The sequence below is a fragment of the Scyliorhinus torazame genome, chromosome 8 (genome assembly GCF_047496885.1).
Source record: "Scyliorhinus torazame isolate Kashiwa2021f chromosome 8, sScyTor2.1, whole genome shotgun sequence".
Taxonomy (NCBI): Eukaryota; Metazoa; Chordata; class Chondrichthyes; order Carcharhiniformes; family Scyliorhinidae; genus Scyliorhinus; species Scyliorhinus torazame.
In genome coordinates, this window is record NC_092714.1 from 228115243 (window position 1) to 228138281 (window position 23039).

General features: G+C 48.7%; 1 protein-coding gene across 1 annotated transcript in view; it reads left to right on the plus strand.

Annotated features, from left to right (window-relative positions):
- Positions 1–23039, plus strand: part of LOC140428430 (sterile alpha motif domain-containing protein 10-like) — a 157296-nt gene that overhangs the window by 86405 nt on the left and 47852 nt on the right. Inside the window, exon 3 of the mRNA XM_072514867.1 lies at positions 11669–11837. Coding sequence (XP_072370968.1) covers positions 11669–11837 — 169 coding nt within the window. The remainder of the gene's footprint in view (positions 1–11668; positions 11838–23039) is intronic.

Here is a 23039-nt window from a genome sequence, read left to right on the forward strand (position 1 = left end):
CGGCGTAGATTAAACCACCTACCTTACCGGCGGGACAAGGCGGCGTGGGCGGGCTCCGGGGTCCTGGGGGGGCGCGGGGCGATCTGGCCCCGGGGGGTGCCCCCACGGTAGCCTGGCCCGCAATCGGGGCTCACCGATCCACGGGCGGGCCTGTGCCGTGGGGGCACTCTTTCCCTTCCGCCTTCGCCACAGTCTCCACCATGGCGGAGGCGGAAGAGACTCCCTCCACTGCGCATGCGCGGGAATGCCATCACCGGCCGCTAACGCTCCCGCGCATGCGCCGCCCGGAGATGTCATTTCCGCGCCAGCTGGCGGGGCACCAAAGGCCTTTTCCGCCAGCTGGCGGGGCGGAAATTCGTCCGGCGCCGGCCTAGCCCCTTAAGGTTGGGGCTCGGCCCCCAAAGATGCGGAGCATTCCGCACCTTTGGGGCAGCGCGATGCCCGACAGATTTGCGCCGTTTTGGGTGCCAGTTGGCAGACATCGCGCCAATACCGGAGAATTTCGCCCCATGTCTTTGATAGCCACAGCGCATAAATACTTAAACACTCTTGGAATTGGCAAGTGTATTTATTCTTTAAAAAAAAACCATTGCGGTCAAATGAGGAGAGGGAAAAGAAGGGAGCCATTTGATCCCTCCTGACCCGATTGTAACATAGGGTTGAGGCTGGCAACTTTGGGATGTTGTGAAGATGAGGCATGGTTGAGAGGGTTGTTAAGAAGGCATACGGTGTGTTAGCTTTTATTGGTAGAGGGATTGAGTTTCGGAGCCATGAGGTCATGTTGCAGCTGTACAAAACTCTGGTGCGGCTGCATTTGGAGAATTGCATGCAATTCTGGTCGCCGCATTATAGGAAGGATGTGGAAGCATTGGAAAGGGTGCAGAGGAGATTTACCAGAATGTCGCCTGGCATGGAGGGACGATCTTATGAGGAAAGGCTAAGGGACTTGAGGCTGTTTTCGCTAGAGAGAAGAAGGTTAAGAGGTGATTTAATTTAGGCATACAAGATGATCAGAGGATTGGATAGGGTGGACAGGGAGAGCCTTTTTCCTCGGATGGTGATGTCTAGCACGAGGGGACATAGCTTTAAATTGAGGGGAGATAGGTATAAGACAGATGTCAGAGGTAGGTTCTTTGCTCAGAGAGTAGTAAGGGCGTGGAATGCCCTGCCTGCAACAGTCGTGGACTCGCCAACACTAAGGGCTTTCAAATGGTCATTGGATAGACATATGGACGCTAAGGGAATAGTTTAGATGGGCTTTAGAGCGGTTTCACAGGTCGGCACAACATCGAGGGCCGAAGGGCCTGTCCTGCGCTGTAATATTCTATGTTCTATGTTCTATGGAGTGTCTGAATGTTAGGCATGAGTACAGATTGCTGATGGCTTTGTGTTGTGGCTGTATTGAGTAATGTGAGAGGTTGCTGGTGTGTTCGGTAGAAGGTGTCACGCCTAGCTGATGTTATAACTGGACAGGAAGACCCCAGAATGGAACCTTGGCTCAAAAAACCTTGAGTGAGATTCTCCGTTTCCCAACACCGATTTCGTAATTGCCGATCGGGCAGAGAATCCCTTTTTAATGACAGAATTGGGGGCGGTGCCTGTTTTACGCAGGCTTTGCATACACCGCCCCCTCCGAAACAGGCTCATCGCGTGTCGCACGCCGTTGGGACGGCTTCAGGACGTCACCTGTAGGCCCTCCCCTGATGCTCCGCCCCAGATGGGCCGAGTTCACGATGGCGCGGGAAACCTGCTGTCCCAGCCGTGTGGGAACCCTGCCCGACTGCGGCTGTGGACTGTGTCCAGCGCCACCACAGTCGGGCGGGAGTCGTGCTGCTGGCCGGTGGGCTTCGGCGAGGGCTGGGGGGACTGGCGGGGGGTGGCCAGGGGGTGGCGAGGGGGTATCATGGGGGGCACTATTTGGCAGGTCGGGTCCGCACACAGCCAGCACCATGTTTTATGGCGCGACCGCTGCAGGCCGTCGCCGTGCGCATGTGCGGCTGCAGACTCGGTCATTCTCCAGCCGTTTATTTCGTGAAGGCCGGGTGTTTTCATGGTGCGCTGTTAGCCCCTCACCGGTCGCAGCATCGGTGAGGGGGCGGCACCTATTTTTTCCACATAAAATGTCACGGATCCTCTGCGCGTAGCCTTCGAATTGGAGAATCTGGCACCATAACTTTTACTTGTAAAATATGGAGGAACAGAGCCACAGGGCTGCAAATTAGTTTTAACAAGAAAACAAAAATTATTAAACATCAAAAATTGGATTATGATACAATACACCTTTACTCCCCTTTATCTTAACAATTAAACACAGATTTTAAGATTAGCACACATTAAAAGGGCTTTTTAAGCTACAATGTCTCGGTAACACACAAAGCACACAAGATGACTGTGGAAAGACACACTCCTCTCTGGACCCAAATGAATGTCTGTTGATTTCTCCTCAAATCCTCCCAGAATATTCCTATACCGTGAGCCATCTTGTCTCACTGAAGCTTCCACATGAGTGATTTAAAATTCTGCTTTTAAAAGTCACACTTTCAAATCTTCTTTTAAATTATGTTTTCCTTCCATTGCTTCCATCAAGGTTTTGTTTTCAGGTTTTACACCTCACCCTTCAGGTTTCCTTTGTCTTAAAGGCTTTTATACAAACTCCAAAGTCCAGCCACCGATTTCCAAAATTGTTTCAAATAATGTCCGGGATTCTCCCTTCTGGGGACTAAGTCCTCACGCCGGCGGGAAAACCGGCGCCAACCCCTCCGGCATCAACAGCCCCGAAAGTAAGGAATTCTCTGAACTTTTGGGGGCTAGGTGGACACCAGAGGGGTTGGCGCCGCTCCAGCTGGCGCCGAAGGGGCAGCGCGAGTTCGCACAAGCTCGGAACGGGCGGCATGATCTCACGCATGCGCAGACTGGCCAGTATATTTCCGCGCATGCACGGGGGTTCTCTTCTCCGCGCCGGCCCCTGGGCAATATGGCAGAGCCCTACAGGGGCCCGGCGCGAAGGAACGAAGTCCCCCCACGGAACAAGCCCGCTCACAGATCGGTGGGCCCCAACCGCGGGCCAGGCCACCGTGGGGGCCCCCCTGGGGTCGGATACCCCCCGAGGACCGCCCCCGCATACTCACCTGCCAGGTCCCGCCGTGCGTGAGGTGAGTAATTCATGCCGGCGCGACTGGCCAAAACTGGACTGTCACTCGGCCCATCGGGGCCCGGAGAATCGCCAGGGGGGCCGCTGTCAACGTCCCCCAACCGATGTGGCGGGAATCCCGCCACCGCCACCCGAAAAATGGCGGCGGAGAATAGGGCAGCCGTCGTCGGGGCGGGATTTGCGTCTTCCCCCGGGGATTCTCCGACCTGGCGGGGGTCGAAGAATCCCGGCCCATGTCTCCCAAACGTTAGCAATTTCTCACAACTCTTAGCACTACTGCACACCTGTATCCGGCCTCTCACAATTCAATGCCTTTTCAAGTCTCTGTGGCTTTACTGAACAGTCATCTGTTCTGGTTCCCAGTTTTCTCTGTTCCTTCTTGGAAACGTCTCTTACGTTTCCTTAAGTAGCTGGACTTAGATTTCCGGCACCTGTGTCAACCATTACTCCATATTATGGGTTTTCTTCTCACAAAGCTGAGGGAGATGGTCCCTTTTTGGTCTTCTCAAACCAACTGCTTCTCGCAGAGCTGTGAGAGCTGCCTTCTCTCTCACTACCTATCTGCAACTGCAATCAAATTAGCTAAACTAAAACTTAAAAGCTTCCCTACCTTACAAGGCTGCAGCCACTAACCAACCACTGCTTGTTTATTTCTTCTTCACGCCATAGTCCTCTCTCAGCACAATAGAATCACAGTTGAAATTGAAATCAATTCCCACACATACCAACACCTTGTTCAGCATGAATCTAATTATAGGTTTTTACCCTTCCAGGCACAGAAACATCAAATTAAACCCACTTAAAACTATGCTTGGGCGTCATTCTCCGCCGGCGGGAGTCTCCGTTTTGCCGGCGCCCGGGGGTTTCCCGATGGCGTGGGGCTGCCCCACAATGGGAAACTCCATTGATCGGCCGGTGTTACGGAGACTCCCTCCGGCCGGTCGGGGCAGAAATGTGGCGGGGCGGGTAGGAGAATTTCGCCCCAGATTTCTAATGTTTACCAATCCAAATATAAATCCCCTAAAACTGCCTTTATTTTCCTAATATTATACTTGGGGCTGGGGGAGGGAGGGTATATATAAATAGTTATGCTAATGAGTAGGTGATGTACACCATGATGTAAGAATGACATCAACAGTCATGTGCAGAGATTCTATGGAGCAGATAGAATAGTCTGTACTCAAGAGAGGTGTGCCTACCTCATAGTTCATCATGTATAGTGTAAATCCATAGAATCCTGACAATCCAGAAGGAAACCATTCAGCCCATCTCAATGCGTCTGCACCGACCCTCTGAAAGAGCACCCTACCTCGGCCCATTCCCTACCCTATCCCCGGAACCCCACATAACCTGCTCATCTTTGGACACTAAAGGGGCAATTTCTAGCAAGGCTAATCCACCTAACCTGCACATCTTTGGACTGTGGGAGAAAACTAGGAGCAGCCAGAGGAAACCGGCGCAGACATGGGGAGAACATGCAAACTCCACACAGGCAGCACCCAAGGCCAGAATCTAACCTGATTCCCTGGCGCTGTGAGGCAGCCGTGTTACCCACTGTGCCACCGTTTTAATAGCTATGCGAGACAATATGGACCAAGCCACCAGCATATGAAACAGAGACAATATCAACCAGCTTCACTTACAACTTCGGCCAATTATCAGAGAGTGACATTGATCCGATTTGTCTGACTTCTATTTCAATGTCAGTCCCCAAAGTGAAATGATCATATTCAACAATGAATAATGTGTGACCCAACCTCTGTAATGTAATATTAATCCATTGTGAGCACGTACTTCCAGCACTTTCTGTGGATAGTAAATCCTCCTGTAAAAGAAGGGATGGTATAAAAGAATTGATATGAATATTTTAACTCTTCACTGGCTGCTTTTGGTCAGCTTCAATATTTTTCAGCATGTATCCTTAATGAATTCAGAGCGATCAGCAAATCAATGAAATGAAAAAAAGATTTAAAAATATCAGAATATTTCTGCCTACCACCACAGAGGACACCAGCAATGCACAGACTGGTTTTGCCATGCATATTATTACATTATATTTCTCAATAGATATCCAGTAACTGAATTTGAGGGTTGTGCATTTTTTGTGGCATAGCTGGAATTGTCAAAGCTCATTTTCAAAGAGCTTTATTGGTGATGGTGAGGCTGGTGTTTGGTAAGGGGCAAGGATCGATGGTGTGTAGAGTTGTTCCATCACAGATTAGGGCAGGATTAATGCACCAACTGTTTTTCTTTGTATTCACATGTTCATATGCATATGCATCCACAAAACCTTTAGTCTTCCTGAACTGCAGAGCTTCCAGTGCATCAACATTTATGTTATCTGTCAGCAGCAAAACAGTGTCATGACATGAGTCCCTTTTTGGAAGCAGCAGCTACGCTACCTTCAATTTAAGCCAACTCACCATTTTAGGATTATTAAAGATAGTAATTGACAAGGTTGGAGATGAAGGGTGGAATTTTCTGCTTCCCTGAGAGGGAGGCTGGGGGCGGGGGGTGGGGGGGGGGGTTATAATGTGGTGGGAATGTACAAGTTAGAGAACCTATCACCTTCCCAACCCTCCCCAGTTAAGTCTAATTTGATGGAAGGGACAGGAATGGCCTGACCCATTTGAGGGCCTCATCCCAACTTTACTGGTAGTCAAACAGCATAGGGCGAGGGTCACATACAGTGGGCAACCTATTAGATAGACCCTAGTGGGTATTCATGTGGCTTGGTGACTGAGTTCTCTCCTTCTCCGACATCCTGAGTTCAACGGAGGGACTACAAGTGGGAACTGAAGGACCTTCAGGAAGCCAATTCCCCTTCCTTTGTCTGATAGCTGATATCAGGATTAGTAAAGCCCGAATTAAGCTGGCAGTGGGGTGGAAGTGGGAGAAAGCGATGTGCATGAAGATGGCGGGCAGTGACGTAATCTAACTCCATTAGCATATCATTTCCACTCATTTACAGATAGGTTTTTGCAATCAAATGGTACTTTTCAAATTCAGTGCGAGGTACAAGGGAAATTTGGCCTTCAGATGCCCAGTCATTTAAAGCTCACAGTGAGCAGGCGAGTCAGTCTATGAGGAAGAAGGGCAATATTTGGGTCTGCCTTCAATAACTTGGTGAATTTCTTCAGAGACAGAAAGGAGGGGCGGGATTCTCCGCAATCGGTGCGAGGTCCGCCGACCGGCGCCAAAAACGGCGCGAATCAGTCCGGCATAGCGCCGCCCCAAAGGTGCGCAATCCTCTGCATCTTGAGGGGCCGAGCCCTAACCTTGAGGGGCTAGGTCCGCGCCGAACTGATTTCTGCCCTGCCAGCTGGCGGGAAAGGCCTTTGGTGCCCCGCCAGCTGGCGTGAAACTGACTTTGCTGTGCGGCGCATGCGCGGGAGCGTCAGCGGTCGCTCATGGCATCCCTGCGCATGTGCAGTGGAGGGGGTCTCTTCCGTCTCCGCCATGGTGGAGACCATGGCGAAGGCAGAAGGAAAAGTGTGCCCCCACGGCACAGGCCCGCCCCCGGATCGGTGGGCCCCGATCGCGGGCCAGGCCACCGTGGGGGCACCCCTCGGTGCCAGATCGCCCCGCGCCGCCCCCCAGGACCCCGGAGCCCGCCCGCGCCGCCTTGTCCCGCCGGTAAGAGAGGTGGTTTGATTCTCGCCGGCGGGACAGGCATTCCAGCAGCGGGACTTCATCCCTTCGCGGGCCGGAGAATTGCCGGGGGGGGCCCGCCAACCGGCGCGGCGCGATTCCCACCCCCGCCGAATATCCGGTGCCGGAGAATTCGGCAACCGGCGGGGGCGGGATTCACGCCAGCCCCCGGCGATTCTCCGACCCGGCAGGGGGTCGGAGAATCCCGCCCAAGTTGAGGGCTACTGTTGGATGGTGTTGGGCATTGTGGGGAAAGTGAGGGTTATTGTGGGGAAGGTAAGGGTTATTGTGGGGAGGATGAGGGTTATTGAGGAATTGAACCCGGGTACCTGGTGCTGTGATGCAACAATGCTAACCACTGTGCTACCATGCTGCCCATCATGCTGTGATTCAGAGAGATACTCACCTATTTATAATTAATTAGCACCTGAGTACGAAATTGGGCCCAATTTCCCACCACTCTAACGAACGGGAAACACACCGCAAAATAAACCCACCACGGCATTTAGTTTCAAAAATGGAAAATGCCTCTCTATGTGTTTTGCTACAATGGCATAAACCCAAACAACATAATGGAGAAAACATTAGAAACCTGTGAAGTGAACTGCATTACTAATATTGGGCTGGATTCTCTGCCGGTGGGATGCTCCATTTTGCCAGCTGCCCGGGGGTTTTTCGATGGCGTAGGGCTGCCCCACAAAGTGAAACTCCATTGACCAGCCGGCGTAACGGAGCATCCCGCCGGCGGGGTGAAACAGAAATGTGGTGTGGCGGGGGGGAGAATCCAGCCCATTGTTCCCGTTTGTCTCCCTTTTTACCTATATTGCATCTAGGAGTCAAATACAATACATGCATTGATTCTGTCAGGTACCTTGGCATGCAAAGTGTTGTAGGCAAATCAGTCAAATTGAAGAACAAGTGAATGATACTGCTTGATTCAAATATCACAATCAGAGTTGGGAAAAGTTTTACTAAATCAACCAAATTGCCCAACTTCTTTGAAGCTGCTTTGGTGGCCATATTGTTTTCCAGCCCACTGCATTGCGTACGCTCTACCTCTAACAGTTAAATTTATTGCATATAACAATGCACATTATTCATACGTGATTCAAAAGGCTACTTAGATTAGCCGAATTTATACTATGATTTCCTATATTAATTGCCCTGTGAATAGACCATCCATCCTTTCTTTCTGGGTCTGTGTTCTTCTCAGAGCTTCACTGTCATCTTCTTGCATTATATTAAGAGGGGAAAGAACATTTGTCAATAGGACTCTAATGAAGAAAGCATTTTTACACACAATTCCTAGTGTCCATTGTCCCTGAAGATCGAAACACATAAACCTCATTCAGGGAAGGTATTGAAATACAAAAGGCACATTATCCTTTGGCAATTGGTTAATGAAATGCATTCAAAGTTGCAGGACATGAAACAAACTATCAGGCTGTTAATCCTGTGAAAGCTGACGTAAATCCTAACCCAGAATAAAGGGAATTCAGGAGAAGATGTTTATCCTGCAGGCAGTTTGACAAACAATGATCACCTGTATCTACAGAGTAGAGCAAATGTTATTATTACAGTCCACTGCCCTGTTTATATTGCCTTATAAAGATAAAGGAAATGTAACTGTTTCTGTTGGATGGGAACAGAATGAATGAGCAGTTCAAATTGAACTGTTTAATTTCCTGCTCAGTTTCTGTCAATGTTTGATTTTAGTCTCGCCGGTTTTGGTGGCAGATGATGTATTCACCTGACCAAAGCAAATGCCTCATACTAATTGCAGTTCTGTGAGATCAACATATCCTTAATTATATATTAACTGGATTGTGAGTGGGCCAGTCATTTGATAGTTGGTGGTAGGAAGGAAGGTAAAAACAGTCTTCCCTGCCAAAGACTTTCCCTTGTTCCCACAAATCCCCCCATCCCCACACCCATGCCCTGTCACTGAGCTGTAATCCAGCAGGAGCCCTTGGCTACCCAATCATCATTTGTTGACAGCCTGTCTGCACCCTCTGCAGTCTACATCCATCCTTTCTTCTGCTCCAGTTTGGAATCAACCTCAATATAATCTGCCTAGAAGTTCTTGTGCCTCTGAACCAAATGCTCTGAGTTCATGTGGCACTCCAGAATTCGATGACCAAGGATAGTGTGTTAATACCAGTCAACCAGGTTGGGTATCAACCTGCAAATCCTTCCAATACACCAATGGCAGGTGGTAATAGTGGGAGAAATCCCTGATCAGCCATGTGATGGAAAGAAATTGGAACCTCTACCATCGCTATTCATGGCTCCAAACTATATGCATGTAAAAGTGTATGTTGCCGCAGCAACTCAGACTCCTTGGAGGGAATGTTGGCTCAGTTGGCAGAATAGCCAGTGTAGATCAGATTGATGTCAACAGCACTGGGTTTGTTCCTTCTTCTAGTTTTGGGATGATTCGGGACCTGCCTCTTTGCTCTAACTATGGTGGAGGTCATGGTACGGTTGGGTTGGACCTGCCTTTGGGCAGGGAACTCAAGAAGAAAAAGAATAATCTTCCTATTAAATATGTATTGCAGCTTTTGCAGCTGTTGACTCTCAGCTTTCCCCTGTCCAAGTGTTGGGAACATCATCGAAGTGAATAATACCCCATTGCAGTATTGAGGTCGAGCTGCACTGCTGGAGATACCATCTTTTAGATCAGATGTTAAGTCGTTGCACTGTTTGCATGTTTAGATCGATGTTAAACATTGACATTCTTAAAGGTGGCTCTCCAAATCCTGGACAATGATTCTCTGTTAACCTCACAGTCTCAGAATTTAGCAACACATTCATCTTGTTGTTTTTGGATCTAGCCAAATCCAAAATACCTACTGAGTTTACTGATGTAACAGTACTACGTGTGTACTGTAATGATTTCATATGTTGATGGGAGGCACAAGGCACTATGTGAATGCTGCTTTTGCTCTTTCTATAAATACTGCAGCTTTTATAGAACATAGAACAATACAGCACAGTACAGGCCCTTCAGCCCGCGATGTTGTGCCGACCATTTATCCTAATCTAAGATCACCCAAACCTACACCCCTTCAATTTACTGCTGTCCATGTGCCTGTCTAAGAGTTGCTTAAATGTCCCTAATGACTCTGACTCTGCTGGCAGTGCATTCCACACACCCACCACTCTCTGTGTAAAGAACCTACCTCTGACATCTCCTCTATACCTTCCTCCAATCACCTTAAAATTATATCCCCTCGTGACAGCCACTTCCACCCTGGGGAAAAGTCTCAGGCTATCACTCTATCCATGCCTCTCATCACCTTGTACACCTCTATCAAGTTACCACTCTGCCTTCTTTGCTCCAGTGAGGAAAGCCCTAGCTCCCTCAAACTCTCTTCATAAGACATGCCGTCCATTCCAGGCAACATCCTGGTAAATCTCCTCTGTACCCTCTCCAAAGCATCCTCTGATTTTAGATTGGTATGTGATTTCTGGGAATAAACCAGTTTTCCGACCAGTATCTCATATGATGTCCTTCAATCATAGTGGTGGGAGTGGCCATTACATCGAACTAAATCAGCCAAGGCAAGACCAGAAGGAAATCAAGTGAGAGAATAAAGGAGAGAGTAAAATAAAACTGACAGGAAAATTAATGCACATTTGTTGCTGTAGTAAAACATGCACCCTAAGGAGCAAATTGACAAAAAAGATCACAAGCTGTTACCGCTGGGGGATTTTGTTATAAACCAGTGACAACTCTCAACAGCTGAGGCAAATGAAGCACTGCCTCATCAGATTGTCAAAGGATTCCATAAGCTGAACACTTTAACCAACTTTTTTTGACAATAAAGTTTTATTAATAATAAACTATAAGTGTAGCAGAAAATTATTTCATTGCTTTCAAACACTTAAATCTCAAGTTAATATTATATCCTCAGTAAGAAATTTACTTGCTGTTGTGACTCATAGATTGCCGAGGAAGTGTGCAATGATCTTTATACGGAGAATAATTTGTGGGATTTCCATTTGTGTTAAAATATTAAACTTGATATAAGTTAGCACGTTTTATTTTTAAAACTGAAGGTGGAACAGTGGAGGTTTTGTGATTGAATTTTGTCAAATCAGTTTATAGGGCCAGGTATGTGGGGCTTTTCAACTGTCATAAAGGTTATGGTTAGCGTTGCTTCATAGAATAACTAATGCACACAGTACAGAAATATGATAGAACTGGGGATTTAATTTACTGCCCTAAGAAAAGGTGGAGATTATTGAGTGAATCTCTGAAGCGGTTTGGAGCAGCAAATTAAATTATTGGTAAGTAAAAAGCCTTTAATGTGCAGTGGATTGATATGTCAAAAAAGGCTGCTCATTGCCATATATTATGAATATCGTAGTCCAAAGATGTGAAGTTTGATTTAGTTTCCAAATTTTCATTATCAGTGCAAAACATATATTAAAAGGAAAAATATTAATCGAAGCGTGTATTTTAAGATCAAAAATTCCTCATATAAACATAAGTCTAATCAAAATGCAATCTAACTCCATCGCTCCGTGCAGTATTTTAATATTAGATATGATTTTCCAATTTGCCTGCTTGCCATATAACTAAAAGGGCAGGTATCGACTCAGCATTACCTACGGCAAGTAGGTTGTGGGGAGCCTGTCTGTCTGATTTATGGTTTTCTTGATTTTTAATCACTGTAAAATTAGGAATGCTGAAATCAGGCGTGCCGACCTCCAAACCCAGTACTCTGACCTGCATAACTGTTTAAGCAAGACTCTGTGCCTGGAGTGGGTCATGCGAGGTTTACCCCATTTCTGTAGAATAATTTAAACCCAAAGGTGATTTATGTAGAATCGTTTAATGTATTTCATTTTATTTTGCAGATCGGATCCAATGATGGATACTATAGTTTTCATACAAGTCCAACGTTCGCAAGGCACACTAAGCCTGTAGTGCTGTGGAGTCAGCAAGATGTTTGCAAATGGCTAAAGAAACACTGCCCACATAATTACCTCACCTACGTCGAGGCTTTCTCGCATCATGCTATAACAGGTACCACACAGGAACTGTTCATAACAGGAGATTTATATCGCAGGTTCCTTATTAACAGATTTTCAGAAATGGGGGAGGGGGTGGGGGTTTTACGTAAAACAGTGGATTTGAGTCGAGTGAATATGTGTAACATCTTAAAAATTAGAATATAGTCTGAAACCCAACTCATTTCCACTTTAACTGGAGAAGCGGAGAAGGCGAGTGGGTGATCAGCTGATCCAAGGAGGTGGGTTGACACTTTAAATACTCTGATGAGGCTGCGAACCTCGCTACTGTTCAACTTTTCAACTTTGACGGTGGGTAACCAGGTTTCATCCAGGTCTCTATCAGGATGAAGGCTTGCCAGAGCCAAGAATCTTTACACCCATCTCCTGGATCTATTGTACCTGCCTGAGCAAGCTCCATGATTGGAGACAACAGCGCCCCAGCTCAATCTTCCCCATGAGACTTCCAACCCGAACTCCTACCCCCAGCAAGGCCTCCAGCCTTTGCCCAAGGCAGCCAACATCATAGCATCCACATGCCTGGCCTGTGTCTTCTGATCAATCCCCAGGCCTCCAAGAGCCCTTACACCCTCCAATCCAGCCATCTCCAGCTTCCCATTCTCCGCCCATGTAGCCAATCACTACAACCAAGGCCTTCAAACACTCTCAAGGCCGCCAATCCTGTACTAACCTGGCACCTTGGCAGTGCCCATGCCAGCTGGTGATGTCACCATGGCAGTGTCAGGCTGGTACCAAGCTGGCTCTGCCAGTGTGCCCAGGGTGGCCCCAGCAGTGCCAGGCACCACCCTGCCCAAGGTCATGCAGCTGGGGGCCTCCGATCCCCTGGGGAACCCCCACAAGTGCTATTCCATCTGATCCCTGTTTGTGGGGGCCAATGCTGAACGGCGCTTGCCCGAGGTCTCTGAGGCAAAGGGGATGAATCCCAAAGCCTCAGGTACCTTTGGAATCTGCACATTAGAGTGAGATTAACTGTCCCGGTGTAATATGAAGATTTGGGCGGGATTTACATCGCAACGTCTCGCAAGATCGCGTTGGACCTCACGAGGCGTGGCGAGCCGGGTAGATCCCGGGAGCGGGGTCTCCCGGCATTCATCAGCGCGGCAAGCTGCTTTCCTGGCACAGCGTGCCCGTTGGATCATGCCCATGTGTGTGCTGTTGAGTTAAAACACAGTGTGTAGGGGAAATTCAACTTCCATGTTCCCCACAACTTTTCAACCCCACCCAGCTCCTGGTAAGTTAGATACAAATTCAGGCCAAGTCTTCTAGTTTGCACAGCTAGTTGCTAGGGTGACCATATTTTCAAAGATATATGACATGGTGTACTCATAGTCTACCAAGCTATGCTTCTGGAAGGAACCAAATCAGCAACAGGGCACAGCTATTTGTAACTGTCAGTGTTGTATAACCTACCTGTGCAATGCAGCACAGCTTGAAGGCAGAAATTAGCTGTGGTAATTGTCCTTCCTTCACGGGGAAGCAATTCAATAATCTCTGATAAAATTACAGAACTCTCCAAATATTTCCTCCGACATTAGAGTTCAGAAAAATAGCTGTGTATAGATATTACTTAAGTGGAAAGGAAAAGGTAGATATGACTCAAGTGAATACAGCATATTCATTCACATAATAAGCAGAAAGATTACTTCCAGGCTGCATTGCTGATGTAGCAAAAATTCTATGGATTCAGTTGCTGGTCAGACATAATGCAGAAATTATTTCCTTTATCGTGAGCACAATTTAGTTAAATCTGCTTTTCTCAATCCAGAGAACTTATTTTTTCTCATTTGCTACTATGATCTATATGTGTAGAAGCTTAATTTACTCCAGTAGTCATCTCCTGCACAGTTTTCTGTAGAGACGTGGGCACCCACCTCAGCTTAACCTTTTTATGAGCACATTCATAGGAATATCTGAATACGAATTAGGATTCAGTGGCCCCTCGAGCCAGCTCTGCCATTGAATATGATCATGTTTGATTTAATTGTAACCTCAACTCCACAATCCCACCTATCCCCGGTGACCTTTCATCCCCTTGGTAATCAACAAGCTATCTACCTCTGCCTTAAAAATATTCACATACACTGCTTCCATCGCCTTTTGAGGAAAAGAGTTCCAAAGGCTCACGACCCACTGAGAGAAACAATTTCTCCTCATCTCTGTCTTAAATGGGTGGCCTCTTGTTTTTAAACAGTGACCTCCCAGTTCTAGATTCTCCCACAAAAGGAACCATCCCCTCCACATCCACCCTGTCAAGACCCTTCAGGAGCCTCCGGGCAAGATCCTCCGCTGTTCATGCTGGCGGAATCTTTTGGTCCTTCCAGCAGCACACCCCTGAAGTGGGTTTCCTGGCGGTGTGGGATGGATTCAGTGGGGAATCCCAGTTACAGCAGCAGGACTAGAAGATCCCACTGCTGACCAACGGTGGGCTGCCTCCCGCAGCTGAGAAACACACCGCGGGGAGGCTAGAGAATCTCACCCTATATGTTTCAATCAAGTCACCTCTTACTCTTCTAAACTCCAGTGCGTACAAGCCTAGCATGTTCAATGTTACCTCATTTCAGGTATTAGTCCAGTAAACCTTCTCTGAACTGCTTCCTAAACATTTACATCTCAATACACCAGATGTTGTCTCACCAATGCACTTCATAACTGAAGTATAACGTCCCTACCTTTGTATTCAATTTTTCTTTGCAATAAATTATAACATTCTCTTAGCTTTCTTAATTACTTGCTGTGCCTGCATGCTAGCCTTTTGAAATTCATGGGTTTGGACAGCCAGATTCCTCCGCATCTCAGAGCTCTGCAATCTCATGCCATTTAGATAATTTGCTGTAGCGTAGTGGTATTGTCGCTGGCCTAGTAATCCAGAGACCCAGGGTAATGCTCTGGGGTATCGTGTCCAAATCCCACCATGGTAGATGGTAAAATTTGAATTCAATAAAAATCTGGAATTAAATGTCTAATGGTGACCATGACACCATTGCCGATTGTTGTAAAAACCCATCTGATTCACTAATGTCCTTCAGAAAGGAAATCTGCCATCCTTACCCGGTCTGGCCTCCATGTGACTCCAGACCCACACAGAGATGAGGTTGACTCTTAACTGCCCCCCACTGAAATGGCCGAGCAAGCCACTCAGTTCAAGGGCAATTAGGGATCGGCAACAAATCCTGGCCCAGCCAGTGACACCCACATCGCAAGAACGAATAAAAGAAAATAAATGGACAATTTCACATATTTACCAGATCTTTTCACTTCAAAAGGAAAAAATTCACAAAAATCCCAGCACTGAGGGGGAATTACATTTGTACCCCACAATGCAATCCAACCCCCATCCAGGCCCAGGGCAGAACAGATAGGCATCATATGACTACAAAATTATGAAGAGAGGACCGGCCTGAGGAAAGTGCTGTGCGTCTCCCTAACCACGGCCCCCGTCCTTGCATTCTTTGACCGACTAAGAAAACCAAAATCTCCACCGATGCATCTCAGGATGGTATTGGTGCCGAGATTCTGCACAGGGTGCTGATGGCGATTGGCTGCCGATGGCATACGCGCTATGACTTGTACAGAGCGCAGGTATGCGCAGATCTAAAAGGAATGCCTGGAGCTAATCAAGGGCCTGGAGAAATTTCATGACTACGTGTGTGGGCTGCCCACGTCTGTGGTTGAGATGGACCACAGGCCTCTGGTAGCAATAGTACAAAAGAACTTATGTCAGATGTTCCCTAGAATACAACGACTAATGATGAAGCTCCAGCATTACGACTTTGACCTTGTCTATATGCCAGGCAAGTTCCTGGCAGTCACTGACATGCTCTCGAGAGCTACAGCCATCGAGCAAATTTGTCTGGGGGACGACGAAGTCCGGCGAATGATAATCTAGTTGCTGCCTCGGTCCCGGTCACTGAAGAAAAGTCAGATCTGATCAGGGCAGAAATGGCCAAGGATCCGAACTTGCAAAAGATCATTAAATGCCTTAAGGAAGGTTGGCCAAAAGGCTCCTGCTCAGCATACTATAATGTCCGTTCTGAACTTAGTGAGGTGAATGGTCTTCTGCGGCAGCACAAGATTGCCATGCCACAGTCTCTGAGGTCGCCCACACTCAGGAAACTTCTCGAAGGGCACCTGGGCATTGAGAAATGCAAGCGCAAGGCCTGGGAGATGATCTACTGGCCAGGCATCACCCACTGGAATCGGAATGGGACATAGCTGGTAGATCCCGGGATCCCCGATGGTCGTTTTGCCCCCGCAAGATCTAACGAGCTTTCGTGAGATGTCGCGATTTCAGAGTTCAGTAAGTTTAAAAGCTCACTAACCCTGCCGATGCCAGATGGAATCGGCATCCAGCATCTACCAGCCTCACCGAGGAGACCACAGCCGGGCACCATTTAACACTTGTCCACACAATGGGGGGGGCCAGGTGGAATGGCGCTTGGGGGGGGTCTCCCAGGCAATCGGCGCCCCGGGTGGTTATCTGTGCCACCTGGGTGCCAGGCTACTACTGCCAGGCCTGAAGGGGCACTGCCATGGTGCCAGGCTGGCAGTGCCTAGGTACCCAGATGGCATTTTGCCTATGCTGGGGTGCCTTGCCCATATGAGGTGATATGAAGAGCCCATATGAAGAGATACCTCTTCATTCACCTGAGGAAGGAGCAGCGCTCCGAAAGCTAGTGACATCGAAACAAACCTGTTGGACTTTAACCTTGTGTTGTAAGACTTCGTACTGTAAGCCATTGTTAAACGCATAAAAATGTAATTTTCCACGCTTTTATTTAAAGCCGTTCTAATCGCATTCATCTTTCCAAATCCACACAGCTAAGTATTTTTTTTGCATTATCCAAAAGAATGATTGGGTGAGGCTTTAAATGTCAAGTTTTCTATTTAAACACTTAAGCGATTCGCGTGATATACACGGCTGGAGTGTGAAACCTTCTTCATTCTTGTGCCTAGAGACCCATTCATTCAGTTGCAATAAATATGACTGATCTTTCCCTTCCAGTCGCAAGACTTAGATTCACAGCCAGGCAGCAAAAAGCTGCTCGTGCAATCACTTGTAGCTACTGACCTCAGACTGACAATTATACCATAATTGTTGCATAACGAGTGTAGCATGATGTTGAACAGCAAAGAGGAAAAAAATTCTGTCTGAAATTGACATTGACATTTTAAAATAAAAACAGAAAATGCTGGAAATACTAAGCACATCGGGTAGCATCTGTGGTGAGAGGAATAAAGTTAACATTTAAGGCTGATGATCTTTCATCAGAAATTTTTCTTTGTTTAATCTCTTTGTGCACTTTAGTCAGCATCTCTACTCGTTCTGAGTCCATTGCAGCATGAACACATCTACCTCTAAGCTTCAGCTTGTCCTCCTGCCTCTGCTCTGTCTCCAAGTTCTATTCTTCCTTTCCATATTCTATTTTTGCCTCTGTCAACTATATTTGTTAAGGGGCTGCAGCTACTGCTGCTAACATTTTGTGGAAGGATATGTGGCAGTAGCTTGCTGGTATTGTTAAGTAAATCATTTTATTTTTGATGATGCTTATATGGTTGAAGAGAGGGTTGAGGCTTTCTGCATACTTGTCAAATTCACCGGTTTCAGACCTTGAGACCGGATGTCAACATGGCACTAACGACATAGGTAGGAAAGGGGACAAGGATGTCAGGCAGGCTTTCAGGGAGCTAGGATGGAAGCTCAGAACTAGAACAAACAGAGTTGTTATCTCTGGGTTGTTGCCCGTGCCACGTGATAGTGAGATGAGGAATAGGGAGAGAGAGCAATTAAACACGTGGCTACAGGGATGGTGCAGGCGGGAGGGATTCAGATTTCTGGATAACTGGGGCTCTTTCTGGGGAAGGTGGGACCTCTACAGACAGGATGGTCTACATCTGAACCTGAGGGGCACAAATATCCTGGGGGGGAGATTTGTTAGTGCTCTTTGGGGGGGGGGGGTTTAAACTAATGCAGCAGGGGCATGGGAACCTGGATTGTAGTTTTAGGGTACGGGAGAATGAGAGTACAGAGGTCAGGAGCACAGATTTGACGTCGCAGGAGGGGGCCAGTGTTCAGGTAGGTGGTTTGAAGTGTGTCTACTTCAATGCCAGGAGTATACGAAATAAGGTAGGGGAACTGGCAGCATGGGTTGGTACCTGGGACTTCGATGTTGTGGCCATTTCGGAGACATGGATAGAGCAGGGACAGGAATGGATGTTGCAGGTTCCGGGGTTTAGGTGTTTTACTAAGCTCAGAGAAGGAGGCAAAAGAGGGGGAGGTGTGGCGCTGCTAGTCAAGAGCAGTATTACGGTGGCGGAGAGGATGCTAGATGGGGATTCATCTTCCGAGGTAGTATGGGCTGAGGTTAGAAACAGGAAAGGAGAGGTCACCCTGTTGGGAGTTTTCTATCGGTCTCCAAATAGTTCTAGGGATGTAGAGGAAAGGATGGCGAGGATGATCCTGGAGAAGAGCGAAAGTAACAGGGTAGTTATTATGGGAGACTTTAACTTTCCAAATATTGACTGGAAAAGATATAGTTTGAGTACATTAGATGGGTCGTTTTTTGTACAGTGTGTGCAGGAGGGTTTCCTGACACAATGGGCGTCATTCTCCGACCCCCCGCCGGGTCGGAGAATGGCCGCAGTCCGCCGTGAATCCCGCCCCCGCCCCCGCCGAAGTCTCCGGTACCGGAGATTGGGCGGGGGCGGGAATCGGGCCGCGCCGGTTGGCGGGACCCCCCGCTGGATTCTCCGGCCCGAATGGGCCGAAGTCCCGCCCAGAAATTGCCTGTCCCGCCGGCGTAAATCAAACCTGGTATTTACCGGCGGGACCAGGCGGCGTGGGCGGGCTCCGGGGTCCTGGGGGGGGGCACGGGGCGATCTGACCCCGGGTGGTGCCCCCACGGTGGCCTGGCCCGCGATCGGGGCCCACCGATCCGCGGGCGGGCCTGTGCCGTGGGGGCACTCTTTCCCATCCGCCTCCGCTACGGCCTCCACCATGGCGGAGGCGGAAGAGACTCTCCTCCCTGCGCATGCGCGGGAAACTGCCAGCGGCCGCTGACGCTCCCGCGCATGCGCCGGGAAACTGTCAGCGGCCACTGACGCTCCCGCGCATGCGCCGCATTTCCGCGCCAGCTGGCGGGGCAACAAACGCCATTTCCGCCAGCTGGCGGGGCGGAAATCCCTCCGGCGTCGGCCTAGCCCCTCAATGTTGGGGCTAGGCCGCCAAAGATGCGGAGCATTCCGCACCTTTGGGCCGGCGCGATGCCCGTCTGATTGGCGCCGTCTTTGGCGCCAGTCGGCGGACATCCCGCCGTTGGGGGAGAATTTCGCCCAAAATGTTGACAGGCCAACAAGAGGCGAGGTCACGTTGGATTTGGTTTTGGGTAATGAACCTGGCCAGGTGTTGGATTTGGAGGTAGGAGAGCACTTTGGGGACAGTGACCACAATTCGGTGACGTTTACGTTAGTGATGGAAAGGGATAAGTATACACCGCAGGGCAAGAGTTATAGCTGGGGGAAGGGCAATTATGATGCCATTAGACGTGACTTGGGGGGGATAGGTTGGAGAAGTAGGCTGCAAGTGTTGGGCACACTGGATAAGTGGAGCTTGTTCAAGGATCAGCTACTGCATGTTCTTGATAAGTACGTACCGGTCAGGCAGGGAGGAAGGTGTAGAGCGAGGGAACCGTGGTTTACCAAAGAAGTGGAATCTCTTGTTAAGAGGAAGAAGGAGGCCTATGTGAAGATGAGGTGTGACGTTTCAGTTGGGGCGATGGATAGTTACAAGGTAGCGAGGAAGGATCTAAAGAGAGAGCTAAGACGAGCAAGGAGGGGACATGAGAAGTATTTGGCAGGTAGGATCAAGGAAAACCCAAAAGCTTTCTATAGGTATGTCAGGAATAAGCGAATGACTAGGGTAAGTGTAGGCCCAGTCAAGGACAGGGTTGGGAAGTTGTGTGTGGAGTCTGAAGAGATAGGCGAGATACTAAATGAATATTTTTCATCAGTATTCACTCAGGAAAAAGATAATGTTGTGGAGGAGAATGCTGAGACTCAGGCTATTAGAATAGATGGCATTGAGGTATGTAGGGAAGAGGTGTTGGCAATTCTGGACAGGCTGAAAATAGATAAGTCCCCGGGGCCTGATGGGATTTATCCTAGGATTCTCTGGGAGGCCAGGGAAGAGATTGCTGGACCTTTGGCTTTGATTTTTATGTCATCATTGGCTACAGGAATAGTGCCAGAGGACTGGAGGATAGCAAATGTGGTCCCTTTGTTCAAAAAGGGGAGCAGAGACAACCCCGGCAACTATAGACCGGTGAGCCTCACATCTGTAGTGGGTAAAGTCTTGGAGGGGATTATAAGAGACAAGATTTATAATCATCTAGATAGGAATAATATGATCAGGGATAGTCACCATGGCTTTGTAAAGGGTAGGTCATGCCTCACTAACCTTATCGAGTTCTTTGAGAAGGTGACTGAACAGGTAGACGAGGGTAGAGCAGTTGATGTGGTGTATATGGATTTCAGTAAAGCGTTTGATAAGGTTCCCCACGGTAGGCTATTGCAGAAAATACAGAGGCTGGGGATTGAGGGTGATTTAGAGATGTAGATCAGAAATTGGCTAGCTGAAAGAAGACAGAGCGTGGTGGTTGATGGGAAATGTTCAGAATGGAGTTCAGTTACAAGTGGCGTACCACAAGGATCTGTTCTGGGGCCGTTGCTGTTTGTCATTTTTATCAGTGACCTAGAGGAAGGCGCAGAAGGGTGGGTGAGTAAATTTGTAGACGACACTAAAGTCGGTTGTGTTGTCGACAGTGTGGAAGGATGTAGCAGGTTACAGAGGGACATCGATAAGCTGCAGAGCTGGGCTGAGAGGTGGCAAATGGAGTTTAATGTAGAGAAGTGTGAGGTGATTCACTTTGGAAGGAATAACAGGAATGCGGAATATTTGGCTAATGGTAAAGTTCTTGGAAGTGTGGATGAGCAGAGGGATCTAGGTGTCCATGTACATAGATCCCTGAAAGTTGCCACCCAGGTTGATAGGGTTGTGAAGAAGGCCTATGGAGTGTTGGCCTTTATTGGTAGAGGGATTGAGTTCTGGAGTCAGGAGGTCATGTTGCAGCTGTACAAAACTCTGGTACGGCCGCATTTGGAGTATTGCGTACAGTTCTGGTCACCGCATTATAGGAAGGACGTGGAGGCTTTGGAGCGGGTGCAGAGGAGATTTACCAGGATGTTGCCTGGTATGGAGGGAAAATCTTATGAGGAAAGGCTGATGGACTTGAGGTTGTTTTCGTTGGAGAGAAGAAGGTTAAGAGGAGACTTAATAGAGGCATACAAAATGATCAGGGGGTTAGATAGGGTGGACAGTGAGAGCCTTCTCCCGCGGATGGAAATGGCTGGCACGAGGGGACATAGCTTTAAACTGAGGGGTAATAGATATAGGACAGAGGTCAGAGGTAGGTTCTTTACGCAAAGAGTGGTGAGGCCGTGGAATGCCCAACCTGCAACAGTAGTGAACTCGCCAACATTGAGGGCATTTAAAAGTTTATTGGAGAAGCATATGGATGATAATGGCATAGTGTAGGTTAGATGGCTTTTGTTTCAGTGCAACATCGTGGGCCGAAGGGCCTGTACTGCGCTGTATCGTTCTATGTTCTATGTTCTATGATTAAGGAACAACAAAAGGCACATTCTGAAAGTATGTCAGGAGGACTATCTTCACACTCGTTTGAAACTGGAAGGCGAGCTGCTACAGATCAGCTCTGCCTGGACCTTTAGTTTGGCTGTGTTGGCCACTCCAATAAATGGTCTAAGTATCTGGTACTGGATTCTCCGCCCCACCGCGTTACATTTCTGCCTCGACCCGCTAGCGGGATTCTCCGTTACGCCGGCTGGTCAATGGGGTTTCCCATTGTGGGGCAGTCCCACGCCGTCAGAAAACCCCCGAGCGCCGGAAAAACAGAGAATCCTGCCAGCGGAGAATACCGCCCCTGGTGTTCAGGAATGTTTTCCAACACCCGGGGCGGGATTCTCCGACCCCCCGCCGGGTCGGAGAATCGCCGGGGGCTGGCGTGAATCCCGCCCCCGCCGGTTGCCGAATTCTCCGGCACCGGATATTCGGCGGGGGTGGGAATCGCGCCGCGCCGGTTGGCGGGCCCCCCCCCGGCGATTCTCCGGCCCGCAATGGGCCGAAGTCCCGCTGCTGGAATGCCTGTCCTGCCGGCGAGAATCAAACCACCTCTCTTACCGGCGGGACAATGCTCACGAGTGAGATGGCACACCACGTTTTTTCACCAAGTTAGATGCGTCACATGGATTTTGGCAAATCCAGCTGGATGAGTCCAGGAGAAGGCTCTGCACCTTCACACACCGTTTGGCAGAGACTGCTATAATCGCATGCCATTTGGCATTGTCTCGGCATCGGAAATCTTCCATCGCGTCATGGAGCAGATGATGGAGGGCATTGAAGGGGTTCATGTGTAGAGGGGACGACATCATCATATGGTCCACGACCCCTGAAGAGCATGTTTTCCATCTCCAGCAGGTATTCCGCCGTGCCCATGCCAATGGCCTGAAGCTGAACAGGTCCAAATGTTGCTTTGGCATGTCGACACTCAAGTTCCTAGGTGACCAGATCTCTCAGCAGGGCGTGCGCCTGGACACAGACAAGGTCAAGGCCATCAAAGCCATGTAGGTCCTTGAAGACAAGAAGTCAGTGTTGCGCTTCCTGGGCATGGTCAATTTTCTGGGCAAGTTCATCTCAAACCTGGCCTCACACACCATGGCCCTACGAAACCTGGTGAAAAAGTCCACGGCCTTTGAGTGGAAGGCAGCACATCAGGCAGTGTGGTTGGAGCTGAAAGCCAAGCTCACCACTGCACCCGTCTTGGCATTTTTCGACCCCGACAGGGAGACGAAGATCTCGACAGATGTGAGCTAGGATGGCATTGGTGCGGTGCTGCTTCAACGCGATGACACTTTATCCTGGGCACCGATAGCCTACGCATCGAGGACCATGCAAAACAAGGTATGTGCTAATAGAGAAGGAATGCCTGGGTCTTCTTACTGGCATTCTCAAGTTTCACGACTATGTCTACGCCCTGCCGACATTCACTGTCGAGACGGATCATAGGCCTCTGGTCCACATTATCCACAAGGACCTGAACGACATGACATCTTGGTTGCAGCGCAT